This window comes from Ornithorhynchus anatinus, chromosome 2, assembly GCF_004115215.2.
Source record: "Ornithorhynchus anatinus isolate Pmale09 chromosome 2, mOrnAna1.pri.v4, whole genome shotgun sequence".
Lineage (NCBI taxonomy): Eukaryota > Metazoa > Chordata > Mammalia > Monotremata > Ornithorhynchidae > Ornithorhynchus > Ornithorhynchus anatinus.
In genome coordinates, this window is record NC_041729.1 from 74,590,896 (window position 1) to 74,607,681 (window position 16,786).

The 16,786-nt window shown below is 43.7% G+C and overlaps 1 protein-coding gene across 3 annotated transcripts in view; it reads left to right on the forward strand.

The window, feature by feature from the left end:
- The window catches only part of TULP4 (TUB like protein 4), a 265,857-nt gene that overhangs the window by 39,489 nt on the left and 209,582 nt on the right, over window positions 1-16,786 (forward strand). The window contains exons 2-3 of one of the 3 annotated variants that reach the window (XM_029052661.2): window positions 1,002-1,448; window positions 2,534-3,401. In XM_029052661.2, coding sequence (XP_028908494.1) covers window positions 3,150-3,401 — 252 coding nt within the window. In that variant the 5' untranslated portion in view covers window positions 1,002-1,448; window positions 2,534-3,149. Of the gene's footprint in view, window positions 1-1,001; window positions 3,402-16,786 lie in introns of all 3 variants that reach the window. The other 2 variants (XM_029052668.2, XM_029052677.2) reach the window with 2 other exon arrangements.

The following is a 16,786-nucleotide window of genomic DNA, read 5'->3' on the forward strand; positions in this document are numbered from 1 at the left end:
AGATGCTGGGAAGAAGGCAAAAGTAGTGCCAACTCTCAAGTGCTTGGCAATGATTTATGATCTTGGATTACACTCCTGAACCAAAGTTGGGGTGGGGAGGTCGGGATGGCAAGATCTGAAGGGGTGAGTCGTGTGGGCTGGGAGAAGCAGCAGCCTCAGGGCCAGAAACCAGTGTTCCAGACAGAGGGCTTGGCTGTGCCTACTGCCGGCCTTCCGCGTGCCTGCCGGGGTTTTCCAGGACTCGAACTGTGTGCTCTTGGGGCTGCAGAAGACCCAATTAGGGTGCTGAGGGATGAATCGTGGAACGTTCTGCCTCAGTTCACCCAGTCAGGCACAGCCCGTCTGAGAAGCAAAGTCGGTCAGGTCCTCCAACTCAGTACTCTTATCTGGTTACTGCTTGTAAAATTCAAAATGTTAAAAGAAAAAAACTCACACCAAGACTGTCCAAGTGCCAGTATGGGACTGAAATAGTTTCAGCTGGCACTGTGCACTAATCACTATCCCTTGACTTTTGACTTAACGTATAGTAATATCTGTCTCCTCCTCTAGCGTGTGAGCTAGTTGTGGGCAGGGAATGTGTGTATTTATTGTACTGTTGTACTCTCCCAAGTGCTTAGTACAGTGCTTTGCACACGGTAAGTGTTCAATAAATACGATAGAATAGAATAGGAAAAAAAAAACAGAACACTTAGCATGGCCTAGTGGATGGAGCACGGGCTTGCGAGTCAGAGGACTTGGGTTCTAATCCCAGCATCGCCTCTTGTCTGCTGGGTGACCTTAGGCAAATCACTTCTCCCTGCCTGAGTTACCTCATCTGTGAAATGGGGAATGCGACTGTGAGCCCCATGTGGGACATGGATTGCATCCAACCTAATTAGCTTGTATCTACCCCAGAGCTTAGTACAGTGCCTGGCACATAGTGAGCATTTAACAAATACCATAAAAAACCCAAACCAAAAAAACCCCACTCTTTAATTCCGATTTGCATTTTCTTTTTCCAGGTTCAGAAGAACCCAGGGAGTGCCAGCAGTGACTAACAGGATGGTTCCAGCAATGACTTAGTACTGCACAGCTTGAACCAGGAAAGCAGATGCAGTTTGAAGGGCCACGCTAAGTGAGAAGGGGGTGCATGTCTATATGTATATCTAACGCATTATACATCTACAAATCTATAAAGGCACACGTCTACCCAGACCGGCCCGCTCCGTTTTGCACACTCTCGGGAGCTGTGCAACTGATGACAATTCATTCAAGAGCCAGATGGAACCACGTGACCCCACCGGACTCAGGCACACAGGGAGATCCACGCATTACTAATATCCGGCTTTCCCTATGGTCTTCACGAGTGAAGAAAGTGTGCAAGAAGAGGAAAAAAAAAGTCCCGCAAAGGTCAAGCCGGAACAACACCCCTGCCGTTTCAAGGATGAAATAAGCAAGGAGGAGACGGGGTGAGGTGAAACCCAACTGGTTTAGCCAACGGGAGATCATGCGTTCTCTGTGGCATTTACTTTTGGCAGTGGGCTCAGGCCACTGAATTGGGCTGATGTAACGGATTAGAGACAGTTACTGTTGGGAATGACTGGAGAGAAGTGATGGGACAGTTTTGGGCAGTGGCCTGACAGGCCGTATTCCTTCACTCTTCTCTTTCTTCTTTGGTTCAATGTGTTGTGAAGTTTTACATTGTTTTCTCCCTTTCTCATCTTGCAATTCTAGAACAGGTATCTTAAGATAGGGCTGGAAAACAATCCTTAGAAAACACAAGCGGACAAAAAAGAGCGTGGCAAAATTCCCTTATGACCGGACTGCCGGCGTGGAGTTTGGAGACACCTTTTCAGATGCTGAGCAGGAAAGAGCAGTTCAGACGCGTGTAATAAGTCTCCTGGGAAACAGTAGAAAAAGGGAAGTCTGATTTGTGTGTTTTCAAGAGATGGTGTTTCTCTCCTTCCTTGAATCCTAGAAGACTTGCAGATGAGTGGGAATTACTTGATGTCGTGCTTCCTTCTGGCACTTTTTTTTTATAGCTGGAAGGAAAAATATATGATCTTCGGTAGCAAGAAAAGTAACAGGAGGAGGTGAGGGGGGAAGGGGGGCAGGAATCCTGAAACGCTGAAGCAGAACTCTGTTTTGGAGGGAAGAAGATTTATGATTCACCCAAGGCAAAAAAATTTAACTGCTTTAAAAGCTTTAGAGCATTTCTGACTCTGTTACATGAGAGGATTTTCTTTCCTTTTTCGCCTGTATGGCAGCAGGAAGTGAGTGAACAGGCGAGAAAATGGAATAAACAGTTCAGACTGTGTCGAGTCCCCAGTGGAAACAGAGCCCACCATGTGTGGGGGACTGGCTTCAAATTGCAAGAGCCAGTGGAGACAGTGGATTTTCCGATTCTGAGCGGACGGGAGAGAGCTCTTTTACTTCCCGCCCCCAACTCTCTACTCCCTTCAGTCTGGATTGGTGTGCGCTCCTATCTGCACAAGCTCTGGTCTGTTTTGCACGGTTTGTGTGCCTTTTGTTCCCTTTATGCAATCTTTTTCAGCTTTAGCAGCGGAAATTTGTCGGGTTCGGAAGACATGCCAGAGGGTGGCTCGGGAGAAAAAGCACGGCTATTCGATACATTCGATTTCTGCATCTGAACTTTTGACGAGCAAATCCGACCGGAGGAATTCTTAAAGCCTTAAGTTACTTGAACCCTACACGTTTGCAACCCCCTCGACGCTGGAGTCCCCTCACACTAAACTGGAATCTCAGGCTCTATAAAGAGAACCACGTTGAGCAAAAAGACGTCTCACCTGTTCCTTGAATGCCCCCTTCTTAAAGATGCTGTTTCTCCAAAGGATATGTGCACCCTCACTCCTAGGACTTAAAAATAAAAATGTATCGGAGTTTTTTTTTTTAATGTTACTTTTCTTAGCAGACTGCCATCATCTTTTATAGAGAGCAATTTTTCACTATGCATTTGGTGGATATTTATAAAACACTGACCCTCTGATCTACCCCAGGTCGACCTTGATGACTGAAAAGCAAAAGTTAAACGAACAGCCAACCAAGCCAACAAATATTGATTTGAATGTTCTACACTGGACTTTCCTTTTTTTGATCCACGCAGTTTTGTGAAAGACTGAATAAAAAAAAGAAAAGGAAACAAAAAAAGCATGTATGCAGTAGTGGAACATGGGCCGGTCCTTTGCAGTGATTCCAATATTCTCTGCCTCTCCTGGAAAGGCAGAGTTCCCAAGAGTGAGAAGGAGAAGCCGGTGTGCAGGAGGCGGTATTACGAGGAAGGCTGGCTGGCTACCGGGAATGGCCGAGGAGTCGTAGGTGTGACATTCACCTCCAGTCACTGTAGGAGGGAAAGGAACAGCCCTCAGAGAATCAACTTCAACTTGCGCGGCCACAACAGTGAGGTAAGTAATTGTTGTGTCCAGCTGGGGGAATGCTGGCTTCAAACCTGTCTTCTCAAGCAGGATTGATAACAGTGGTATATGTGAAGCGCTTACTGTATGTCAAGCCCTGGGGTACATATAGGATCATCCTGTCCTGCACGGGACTCACAGTCTGTGTAATAGGGAGAACAGGTATTGAATCCCCATTCTGCAGACGATAGGGAACTGAGGCCGAGAGAAGTGGAGTGACTTGCCCAAGGTCACACAGCAGACTATTTTTTCATTTTAAAATGGTAATTAAGTGCTTACTATTTGCCAGGCACTGTACCAAACACTGTGGTAGTTACAAGCTAATTAGATTGAACATAGTCCCTGTCCCACATAGGCCTCACAGCATTCATCCCCATTTAACAGAGACACAGGAGGCAGGGAGGCCAGTAAGAAGACTGATGCATTAATCAAGGAGGGATAGGATAAGGGCTTGGAACAGTGCTTGGCACATAGTAAGCGCTTAACAAAAACCATAATTATTATTATTATTATTAAGTGCTTGGATTAACATGGTAGCAGTTTGGATGAAGAAGAAAGGATGGACTTTTAACGGTGTTGTGTGAAGGTCGAATCGACAGGCTTTAGTGATAGATTGAATATTTGGGTTCACTGAGAGAGTGATGGGGAAGTCATGGGGAGGACAGGGTTTGGGTGGAAAGATAAGGAATTCCATTTTAGACATGTTAAGTTTGAAAAATGTTGTAAAACTAGAAAGGGGGAGAATTGGTTCTTATCCACCTTGCCCTTTGGAAAGAAGTACAAAGTCAGCCTCTTAATTGGAAGGGGGCATGTTGCCTTTCTGAGACCTTAGGTTTTACACCTCAGGTAGGGGGCAGTTATAGTATATTTGGAGGCAATAGAAGAGTGGATCATCACCCCCGTTGAAGGTGGGGATTTGTTTTATAGTGGTAGCCTTTTATTTTGCAAAATATTTTAGCAACCAGTTGGTGAATTAGGAAGATATTGTGGTTGCGGGTGGGATTGGGGACACACAGTAAATTCTAGTAACTTGAAACCGCAGTCCGGAAGTGTGTTTTGTGAGCAAGGTGTGCTATTTTTGGAAGAGGAAGAGCGGGGAGGAAAGCTGTGGGTTGGTGTGAATTATCCCCAGATTGCAGGAGTCCCAGTTACTCTGGCGGGCGAGATGGGATTTCTCCATCAGGCCATTCTGTGTTTTAGCAGCCAGCATTCAGCCCATCAACCCGCATTCCGAGAGAATGCCTCATCTGTCATGAAGGACTGTTGTTTCCTGAAAGAGCGAACTAGAGGCCATAGGGTTACTCTGCTTTTCTTTCCCCATTATGTGTTCCTTAAAGATGTATGGTGTAAAAATAAAAAGATCCTCAGTGTTGACCTGTTTGGGCTTTGATATTAGGTTTTAAATATTTAATCGTCCTCCAGTACGGTGCATCTGTTCGACAAAGTGGTGATAGGGTAGACATTAAGTAATGCACAGGATATGGCTTTTTCAGGGGGTTCCTGAGTGAGCTGTTGGCAGGGTTGATGGGGAATCTTAAATTCAGAATTTTCGTTTAATCAGTGGTATTTATTGAGTGCTTACTGAGTGCAAAGCACTGAACCAAGTGCTTGGGAGAGTGCCATACAACAGAGGTGGTATACCCATTCCTTGCCCACCAGGAGCTTATGGACTGGTTATTGAGTTCTGGACAAAACCACTTCCAGGCTCTCCTGCTGTGGGACTGCAGTTGTTGATTGTGAATTTTGGGTGGAATCATTTCTTTCAGGGGCCCAAGTGGATGGACGACTGAGTCAGCCAGATAAGTGCTCTGCCACTGCTCCAAAAACACTGCTCGGAAGTTGACCGAGTGGTCAGAATGCTGTGTTGACTCATTTCAAATTGGTTTTCTAGCCTTGCTGTCTTCTCTCTCACCTTCTCTCCTCCTTTTCACCTTCCCCCACTCAATCAATAGATCATATTAATTGAGTGCTTATTGTGTATAGAGCACTGTTCTAAGTGCTTGGGAGAGTACAAGCACTTCATCCCTCCCTCAGCCCTAAAACACATATGCACACATCTGTAATTTATTTATATTAGTGTCTGTCTCTCCCTGTAGACTGTAAGCTCATCATGGGCAGGGCATGTGTCTGTTTATTGTTAACAGTGTACTCTCCCAAGTGCTTATTACAGTGCTCTGCATACAATAAGTGTTAAATAAATACAATTAAATGAATTAATACAGTCCAGGCTCCTCTACTTGTCTGATACGTGACCTTGGCCAAGTAACTTAACTTCTCTGCTCCTCAGTTCTCCTTATATGCCTTCGAATAGTGTCCGACTCATAGCGACTCTTTGGTTCTTTTTCTTTAGAGTTTTGTTGATAAAAAATACAGAAGCGATTTACCATTGCGTTTTGCACAGTAAAAACTTAAGTCTCTGCTTTTGTCTTTGATCACTTGATCATCCGCCTCTGACTCTTTCCCGTGCTGCTGCCCAGCACAGGTGAATCAGCTTAGTTGAGGAAACTTAGGTACCTCAGTTACCTCACCTTAAAAAGAGGATTAAGACTGTGAGCCCTATGAGGGACAGTGACTGTGTCCAACCCAGTGCTTAGTACAGTGCTTGGCACATAGTAAGCGTTGAACAAACACCAGAATTATTACTGTTACTAATACAATATAACAGTTGGGACTGTGAGCCCTATGTGGGACAGGGACTGTGTCCAACCCAATTACCTTGTATCTACCCTGGGGCTTAGTACAGTGCCTGGCATATAGTAAGTGCTTAACAAATACCAGAATTATTATTACTATTATTATTATAACAGTAGGGAGGTACATCCCCTGCCAACAACGAGCTTACAGTCTAGAGGGGGAGACAGTATAAATAAATTATGGCTATGTACATAAATGCTGTGGGGCTGAGGGAAGAGAGAATAAGAAATGCAAATCCAAGTGCAAGGGCGATGCAGAAGGGAATGAGAGAAGAGGAAATGAGGGTCTAGTCAGAGGAGGCTTCTTGGAGGAGATGTGTCTTCAGTAAGTCATGAAGGTGTGGAACCTGATCATCTGTCAGTTTTGAAGAGGAAGGACGTTCCAGGATGGAGGCAAGATGTGAGCGAAGGGTCGGCGGTGAGATAGACGAGATTGAGGTACAGTGAGTAGGTTGGCATTAGAAGAGTGAAATGTGTGGACTGGGTTGTAGTAGAAAATCAGCTGGTAAGGTAGGAGGGGGCAAATGATGGACTCCTTCCCTTAGTACTTGCTAGATATCAGGCTGGTTCTTCAGTCATTCCAATAGTAAAAAGAATCCAAAGACTGGAAGCTCAAGTCACCTAGTTAACCCCTTGCGTCTGTGCATGATTCCTCTACCCCAGATCAGTATCTGCATCTCTTACCAGGGAGGGAGATGCTTCAAATGCCCTTGGTATTTCATCAGACATCGCAAATAACCGAAGTGTGGCTGCCAGCTTCTCACTAGCAGGTCCAATAACTTCTCAGTGCCATATGGAGAAGTGTGTGACCCGAGATAGACCATTGTGTACCTCAGTGCTCTCCAGGGTTAAGGCTTTTCAACTTGTGAATTGCATTTTTGAAGAATGTAGTGGCAAGAATTTTGGAAGTGACCAACTGGTAAATTAAATCCTTATTTTGCACCCCCCCCTTTTTTTTCAAATAGTCTAGACTTGTAGTTTGACATTCTCATGCTAGGTATTTGTAATAACATAAACAGCTCCACCCTCTGGAATGAAAATATGGGAGAGTTCTTGATTTTTCAGCAAGCAGCCTGAAATTTAGTAAATGTTATTGAGTCAACAAGTTAGTCAAAATATTCCAAAGAATTTCGAAGTAATATTAATGATTAGAAAGATTTCATCTGAATAGTAATATTTAATCTGAGATTTGTTTACTGTAAATACTGGTGTTGTACCATACTCTGCCACACGTCTGCTTTCTTGTTGGAACCTAACCATGTCCCTCCACTCCTCAAAAGCCTCCAGTGGTTGCCCATCCCTCTCCAATTCAAGCAAAAACTCTTTTTTAAAACTCTGCTTTAAGGCACTCAATCAATTCCTTTCCTACTCCAACACAGCCTTCATACTTAGCTCCTCTAACACCAGCTTACTCACTGTGCCCAGCTCTCGTCCATCTCTCCCTCATCCCCTTGCTCACACCCTCCCTTCAGTCTGGAATTCTCTCCCCCTTCGTCTTCCACAGACCACCACTCTCCCCATCCTCCAAGTTCTACTGAAATCCCCTCTCTTCCAGGAAGCCGTCTCTGGCTCACCTCTCATCTCTTCACCCTTTCCTCCTTCTGTGATGCATTCCACGGAGCAGCATGGCCTAGAGGAAGAACCGTGGGCCTGGGAGTCAGAGGACATGTGCTCTGATCTTGGGTCCGCTGCTTGTCTCCTTTGTGACCTTGGGGAAAGTCATTTTTTGTCTCTGTGCCCCAGTTTCCTCATCTGCAAAATGAGTGTTCAGTACTTGTTCTCCCTCCCCTTTAGACTGTCAAGGACACTGTCAAGGACATTGCTTGACACTTAGTAAGAGCTTAAGAAATAATCGTTGTGGGCAAGAATGTATCTGTTTGTTGTTATATTTTACTCTCCCAAGCACTTACTAAGTAGTGTGAACACGGTAAGCACTCAGTAAATATGACTGAATGAAATACCATCCCCAAATACCACGAGACCATATCCCCTAAGCACTTAGGTACTCTCCCCCGCCGACATCCACACAGTACTTAATATGCATGAGTTGCTTCTCCCTTCCCGTAATTTATTTTAATATCTGTCTTTCCCACTAGACTTTCACCTTCTTCAGTCAGTGGTATCTGTGGAGTGCTTACTGTGTGCACAGCACTGTACAGAGCACTTGGAAGAGTGTAATGCAACAGAGCTGGTAAACATGTTCCCTGCCCACATTGAGCTTAAGGGCAGGGATTGTGTCTTCCAGCTCTATTTTATTATACCTTCCCAAGCACTTAGAGTATACTGCACACAATGAGCATCCAAAAAATAGCACTGATTGACCCCTGAATTGCCTGTGATTAGGTAACTCAGTTTGGAAAGTAGTGTCATTTAGGCTTGCCCATAACCCAAGGTTGGAGTCAGAGATGTGTGCAAATGCAGTCTTGTATATCTTTAACCATTATAGCTTTTCTCTTCCATATAAGTGTAAATATTTTCAGTGTAAATTATAGATCCCCACCCTGAGTCAAAATTCTTTGTGGGCACACAAGCAATTATGTTGAATGAATGAACATGGATTTTTGTGGTTTGTACTCATTGTATATCCATAAATGATTTCTGGCAAAATCTCAAACTAGTTAACCACACTTCCGTGGGGACAGGGCTGTAGAGCCATCTAGAATTACGAGTAGGTTTTGAAGGCTTACTTTAGTTTTTCTTATGGGAAAAATTGCACTTGCATGGAAGTTGCATATTTCTACATGTACAAGATCATAATTTGGGAAACTCTTAAAGGTGAAGGGTCTATATCGCTTTCTGTCACTAATTGGAGGATGTGAGAAGAAATGGTGCTAATTTATCAGTCAGTCAGTGGTAGTTATCAAGCACTTACTGTGTGCAGAGCACTGTACTAAGCATTTGGGAGAGTACAGTATAACAGGGTTATTGAACAGGCAGTTACTCTCCTCACCTTCAAAGTCTTATTGAAGGTACATCTCCTCAGAGAGGCCTTCCCAAAGACCACATTTTCTCTTCTCCCACTCCCTTCTGCATCACCCTGATTTGCTCCTCAGTCCCAGCACCACAGCACTTATAAACATATCTGTAATTTATTTGTATTAATGTCTGTCTAGGCTGTAAGCTCATTGTGGACAGAGAATAGGTCTGTTTATTGTTATATTGTCCCAAGCCCGTAGTACTGTGCTTGATAAATCTAATTGAATGAATGGTAGATACACTCCCTGCCCACAGTGAGCTTCCAGTCTGGAATTTGTTATAAACCTTGCTCCCCAGCAGGGACTTGGCTCTTAGCAGGGTTTACCGTGAGTAGTAGTGTCCTAGCAAAATGCACCCCAGGATAGAGATGTGATAATAGGATCAGGTTCCAAAAGGAAATGAATTTGACTCACTCTCCTGATCTCCCATACCTACTTCTCAGTCTTGGGATTAGGCTATAAAAACAGCCCGGAAAGCTTCCAAAAAGAGGGGCAAATTGAGAAGACATTTGGCATAAAATCCAGAAACCAGTAGTGTCATTTTTTCATCAGGGGGAAATCATTAAATAAAAATGGCATTTATCTAGTGCTGTGTTCCAAGCACAATCTATTATGTAGTAGGAAGTAATCTATACCTTTAAATGTTTCCCTTTTACCACCCTCAGAGGAACTATGAGAAGATGAACCCCTGAGCAGTGGATTATTATTAATAAATAATAATAATAATGGTGGTAGGCATTTACTGTGTTCCAGGCACTGTACTAAGCGCTGGGATGGATACAGGGAAATCAGTTTGAACAGAGTTCCTGTCCCACGTGGGGCTGACAGTGTCAATCCCCGTTATACAGATAAGGTATCTGAGGCACAGAGAAGTGAAGTGACTTGTCCAATGCACACAGCAGACAAGTGGCAGAGCTGACCTTAGAGCCCATGACCTTCTGACTCCCAGGCTGTGCTCTATCAACTCTTCCATGTTACTTCCAGTGTAAGTCCCAGCCTTGTCCCATGGAGAAGGCTGTGGTCATGTTGCAAAGGTGTTAGACCCCAGCCTTGGCCCAAGGAGAAGACTATGGTTGTATCGTAGGGCCGATAAACCCCAGGTTCGGCCCAAGGAGAAGGCTGTGGTCATGTTCCAGGGCCAGGAAACCTCCACCTTTGGCCTGAGGAGATGGACGTTGTCCTGTTCTAGAGCTGGAACCCCCCTGGAAACCTCCGGGCCCTGGCCCCAGGACAAGTATGTGGTCCTGTTCACATTCATGCTCATGATCATGAGAAGCAGCTCAGCCTAGTGGATGGAGCACGGGAGTCAGAAGGACCTAGATTCTGGTCCCTGCTCTTCATGGGTCTGTTGTCTGACCTCAAGCAGGTCGCTTCTCTTTTCTGTGCCTCGGTTGCCTCATCGGTAAAATGGGGATTAAGTTGGTGAGCCCCATGTGGGCAGGGACTGGGTCCAGCCTGATTGGCTCCAGCACGCAGTATCATTAAAAAATATAAGAAAGTGTTCCTCAGCCAGTCAAACCCCCAGCCTTGGCTCATGTGGTTGTGTTCCAGGGATGGTCAACCCCGGCCTTAGCCTGAGGAGACAGTGATGGTCGTATGTCTCTTTCCGCCCCCATCTAGACTGTGAGTTTGTTGTGGGTAGGTATTGTCTCTATTGCTGTATTGTACTTTCCCAAGCACTTAGTACAGTGCTCTGCACACATTAAGCGCTCAATACAGACAACTAAATGAATGAATGATTAAATATAAATGAAGGTATAGGCAGGGCAAAGGGAAAAGCAAAAGGCCAATAGGCCTGATCTCCTCCATGTTGTATTACAACAAAAGAAGAAGCAGCTGTGCTTATTGGATAATTTGTTCTCATTCCACCTGTCAACTGATATTTCATGTCTTCTCTGTTCTCTGTAAATTTCTTGCAGGTACAAAGTGTTGGTTGTGCTTCTGTTAATCAGTGGACCAATGGTATTTATTGAGCACTTACTGTGAGTGGAGCACTATAATAAGCGCTTGGGAGAGTACAGTATAACAGAGTTGTACTTTTCCAAATGCTTAGGACAGTGCTCGGGCACCCTGGAACCTAATAAATGCTATTGATTGATGGGTGGGCTGAGACATTTTAGTAACCTTGTATGTCAAGTTGGGGTGAAAACTCACTTGTTCCTGAGGTGAACCGAAAATAAATTTCATTTTTCATCAAGCAAACACCCACAGGTTGGAGTAAAGGCACAGTAGGGCAATAGGAACCAGCTTTTTAAAGCTTCCATTTGAAATATCAGAGGTGATTACTTCTCAGAAATATTAATAGACTAAAAATATGCAGTTAAATAGTGTCCCCATTTTCCTCAGTTCAACTGTCTGAATATTCTTGAAAGAAGAATGATAACTAGTTCTAAAATTCGGTTGTAGATAAATTCATAGGCTTTATTGATTATTTCCGGATGTTCTTATACTATACCTTTACCTTTATAATCATGACCATCTTCAGTTAACTGTTTCTCATTCCCAAGACCTCCATGCTAACATTTACCAAGCCGGAATTCTAATTTTAACAGTTGGAGAGAGAAAAAAAGAACCCCAAAATGCAATTCTTGTTATTTCAGAAACTTTTTTAACTTGGAAAATGATGGAATTATACTTCAGTTCTTTTTATTTTCCCACACTGATACATTTGTCTTCTGCAGTTTTGGTTTTGCCTTGAAATTCTATCAAGTGAGGAAAAGTTAAGTCCATCCAGTCATTTCTGAGACAGAGCCAAGGGACACTCATGTAGCACAAGACTGGTTGTGAGTATGTGATTCCCACTCGCTTCTGCATCACTCTGATCCTTTTATTCACCACACCCTCAGCCCCACAGCCCTTATGTTATGTATCCATAATTTATTTATATTAATATCTTTCTCTCCTTCTAGACTGTCAGCTTGTTGTAGGTAGGGAATGTCTAGCAACTCTGTTATATTGTACTCTCCCAAGGTCTTAGAACAGAGTTCTGCACACAGTAAGTTCTCAATAACTATGATTGATATATTGATTGACAATAGTATGTGAGAGTCCAATGATTCCTTGGTCAACAGAACAAGTTTTTTTAAAAATGATATTTGTTAAAGTGCTTACTATGTACCAGGCAGTGTACTAAGCTCTGGTGTAGAAACAAGCTGGAAAAGCCTACGATTCAGAGCTCTGGAGAGAATCAAGTAGCACCTTTGATCACAAGACAGGTAGGGTCAGTGCTTGGAAAGAAAAGGGAAATGGATCTGAAAAAGCAACATGGCCTAGTGGGAAAGAGCAGGTCTGGGAGTCAGAGGACCTGGGTTCCTGGCTCTTCCAGTTGCTTGATGTGTGACCTTGGCAAATCACTTAACTTCTCTGGGCTTCAGTTACCTCATCCGTAAAATGGGGATTAAATACCTGTTCTCCCTTCCACTTAGATTGTGAGCCCCATGCGGGCAGGCACTGTTGGACTTAACATGAATCTACCCCAACGCTTAGAACAGTGTTTGACACATTGTAAATGCTTAAAAACTACCATAAAAAACCCTCAAAAAAACAAACAAAAAAACCCCCCAGTTTTCAGTTAGATTTTTCCACTTCTGACAGAAAATGTTTCTCTCCTTCAGAAGCAGATATTTTCAAACCTGCCCTTAATTGGACTGGCATACTCCCAGGAAATTAAACACCTGAGAATCCATGGCTAAATTCCTTTTGTCATCACTTTTCCCAGTAGCTCTGATTCTCTCAGCCTGTTTCCCTTCAAGAGTAGGTTTTAGTTAAGTAAGGCCTCAAAAATACCAGGCACCTCTCTGCTGACCTAGAAGACATAATATTTATGTTGTTATGTAATGTGACATAATGGCAACAAAAAGATACACTAGAAGGTTCTTTGGGTAAAAACAGAACCTCCACCTTCCCAGAAGAGAGGCGGGCCAGTGTGTGATCTTGAGCAAGTCACTTCATATCTCTGTGCCTCAGTTACCTCATCTGTAAAGTGTTGATTAATATTGTGAGCCCCATGTGGGACAGAGACTGTGTCTAACCTGATTTGCTTGTATCCATCCCAGCACTTATAAAGTGCCTGGCACATAATAGGTGCTTAACAAATACCATTATTATCATTATTATTATTATTACTGTTCCTAGAGAAGCAGCATGATCTAGTGGAAAGAGCACAGGCCTGGGAGACAGAGGACCTGGGTTCTAATCCTACCTCTGCCACTTGTCTGCTGAGTGACCTTGGGGAAATCACTTAGCTTCTCTGTGCCTCAGTTTCCTCATCCATAAAGTGGGAATGTAATGCCTTTTCTAATCCAATGGGCTTCCTCGTTCTCTTAGATTGTGCGCCCCCTCTGGGAAAGGGACTGAGTCTAACCTGGTTAAACTTGTATCTACCCCAACCCTTCGCTTGGCACATAATACATGCTTAATAAATGCTACTATTATTATTATTACTATTACAGCTAGTAATAATAATAATGAAGAACCTTCTAGAGATATTCCTGCTTCCTCCATTAGGCAGGGTCTCAGTTCCCTGTTGATCAATCAGGACTGTTCAGGATGAAGTTGAGAAAGAAACTGTAATGGTGATTTGAATGCATAATACAGAAGAAAACACCTACTTCCCATTGAATCTCTTCTGAGTATTGACACTTTTGTAAGTGGGTCAGTGACAGTAGCCTGACCCCCACTCCCTTCACCACAAGGAGCTTAGGGTTTCACGCTTTAGCCCTCTAGACTGCAAGCTTGTTGTGGGCAGGAAGCGTGTGTACTAATTATTGTGTTGTACTCTCTCTAGCTCTTAGTACAGTGCTCTGCACACATGAGCATTCAGTAAATAGGATTGATTGAGTGAGGTGTACTCTATTGTTTCTTGTCGTGCTCCTGCTCTTCTACTCTCACCCCTTGGCATCTGTTGTTTGACTGGAACTTAGTAGACTATGATTTTGACAAGTTCCCTCATGATACTGAACAGGAGAAGCGGTGTTGTATATTTACCAATCAAGAAGCCTGAATATTTGCTCGGTATCTGCCTTTGCGAAGTTCTCCTTTACTTGGAGTTTGGTAGGACTGAACTAAATCTATAGCTTATAATATGTATTTTTGCATATACTACTCCTGTCTCTCCCCCCCCCCCCCCCATTTCTTTTTGTTCTGATATCTAATTCCAGAAACCATATTAGTCTCTCAGTTAATTTCTGACAGAAAAGTTTGAAAATTCTGCTTATTTTTCCTATGGGAAGGACAGGAGCACAATTTTACAGTTTTCCAGCACCTTCTCTGCTTTCTGGGACTGTGAAAAGCAATAAATTACCAACCTTCCATCCCACCTGAAAAAGGTATTCTTCTCTACTGAGTTCCCAAAAGGGCCCAGGCAGATTCTGTCAGAGGTCGGTTGTTGGGGTCCAAGGACATGTTCCCATAAATTGTAACCTGCCTTTGAGCCAAGTAGCATTTGTTCGAAAGGCAGTGATTTTGTGCTCACTGTATAATCCTATTGTGAAATGTTCACGGTGTTAATGTGGATTTCATCCATTCGGGCGAGCTGTAGTTTGATTAATTTCAGTGACAGGAGGTTTACCCAAGGTGCTGTCCTTAATAATTGTAGTACAGAGAAGCCCGCGGAATGTGTCTTTTCGATTATTTGCTTGTTTAATGTAACGTGCATGGAGGTGAGTACTAACCTGCAGTGTTACATGATGGTTTACAGGAAAGCAGCATGGTCCAGTGGAAAGAGGACAGGTCTGGAAGTCAGAGCATCTGAGTCCTAAACCCTGCTCTGCCACTTGTCTGCTGTACCATCTTGGGCAAGTCACTAAACTTCTCTGTGCCTCAGTTCCCTCATCTGTAAAATGGGGATTAAGACTGTGAGCCCTACGTGGGACAAGGACTTTGTACAACCCAATTATCTTGTATCTTCCCCAGCACTTAGATCAGTACCTGGGAATGCCTAACAAATACTACAATTATTATTCTTGTTGTAATTATTAAAGTGACTTTCCCAAGGTCACATAGCAGACAAGTGGCGGAGTCAGGGTTAGAACCCAGGCCCTTCTAACTCCCAGCCCCCTGCTCTATCCACTAGACCACACTGCTTCTCACTTGGTTCTGTTCTCTATGATAACCCACTATGTGATGTTTTAAAATCAAATTATAGGCTTAAAGTATAAAAATAGTGATTTTAACTTCTTTGGAGCTAAAGTTAACCCTAATTTAAAAAAAGGTTTGTGAGTCTAGGGCTCTCTCATAGTGTGGTTAATGCAGAATATGTGGGGAAATTGGAGGAACATTCCCTTGACTTAATGGTCTTGTTTTAAGGACCTGCTCATATGCAAGAAAGAAAAAAGGACATTCGGACACTTTAAGGCAAGGCATTCACAGCCCATTGTTAGGAAACAGAACTCTATTGCCTGAGTGGAGTGAAAAAAAAATTTGCCTTTGGATAAATAATAATCTTTGAAGAGGGAGAAGACCAAAATCTCCTCGAAAGTGAAGAGTCATAGATTCCAATAAAGGTTTTAAAAATAGCAGGCACAAAGCCCTCCTCTCCCATCTTGTCAGTAAATGGATAGAATCTCTTAAGCTTGTTGTGGGCAGGGAAGTGTTTGTTATATTGTACTCTCCCAAGGGCTTACTACCATGTCTGCCACATAGTAAGCACTCAGTAAATACAATTGACTGTTTGAGTGGTTTCCCACTGTGATGGGCATGCTTCAGTACAGGCCCAAGGATTTTGGAATTGAGGGTCCATGTGGAGAAATTGATTATTCTGCTAGTGGTTTGCACAATGCCACTTGCACCCTGTCGTGCCTACCAGACGTTTTCTCCCTGGAGGTGTAGTTGCAGCAAGTGAATAGGCAGGTGGGTATTGCAAAGTCCACACAATAATTTTATATCCAAAAAAGCATGAAGTGACCACAACAGAGTACCAGTGCTCTGCCTTAGTGCCAAAGGCCACCAGGCTGTTGCCAAGGTAGCCTGCCTGTAGCTTTTGCCTAGTAGAGCCTGGCAGAGGAATCACTCTTGGTGTTTTTAATAGTAATAGTACTAATAATAGTAATAATTGTGTTATTTGTTAAGCACTCACTATGTGCCACGTACTGTACTAAGCACTAGGGTGAATACAAGCAAATCAGGCTGCAAAAAGGTCTCTGTCCCACGTGGGGCTCACAATCTCAATCTCCATTTTACAGACGTGATAACTGAGGCACAGATAATTGAAGTGACTTGCCCAAGGTCACTCAGCAGACTAGTGGGGTTCTGGGATTAAAACCCAGATCCTTTTGACTCCCAGGCCCTTGCTCTATCCATTAAGCCACATTGCTTCTGGTCGAGGTTGGGAGGATCAATCAGTGGTACATATTGAGCGCTTACTTGTACGCAACATATTGAGCGCTTACTTGTACGCAGAGCACTGTGTTAAGTGCTTAGGGGAGTACAATACAACAGAGTTGGTGGACACGTTCCCTCTCAACAATGAGTTTACAGTCTAGAGCGGAAGAGGTTAGCTTTGGGGCTTTAGTATCAGTTCAAGTGCTTTTAACCACAGGATACCCTCTCCAGGTAGCAGCAACCCCCTTCACAGCCTCCTCCCCTCCCCCCTTCTCCACATCTGTGGCAGCATTGTGGAATTGGGAGGTCTTGCTGGATTGGGAGGGAGTCAAGTGCTGTCTTCCTCTGGCCCCAGAAAGGCCTAGGGTCACCTCGCTGGCATCCTTTA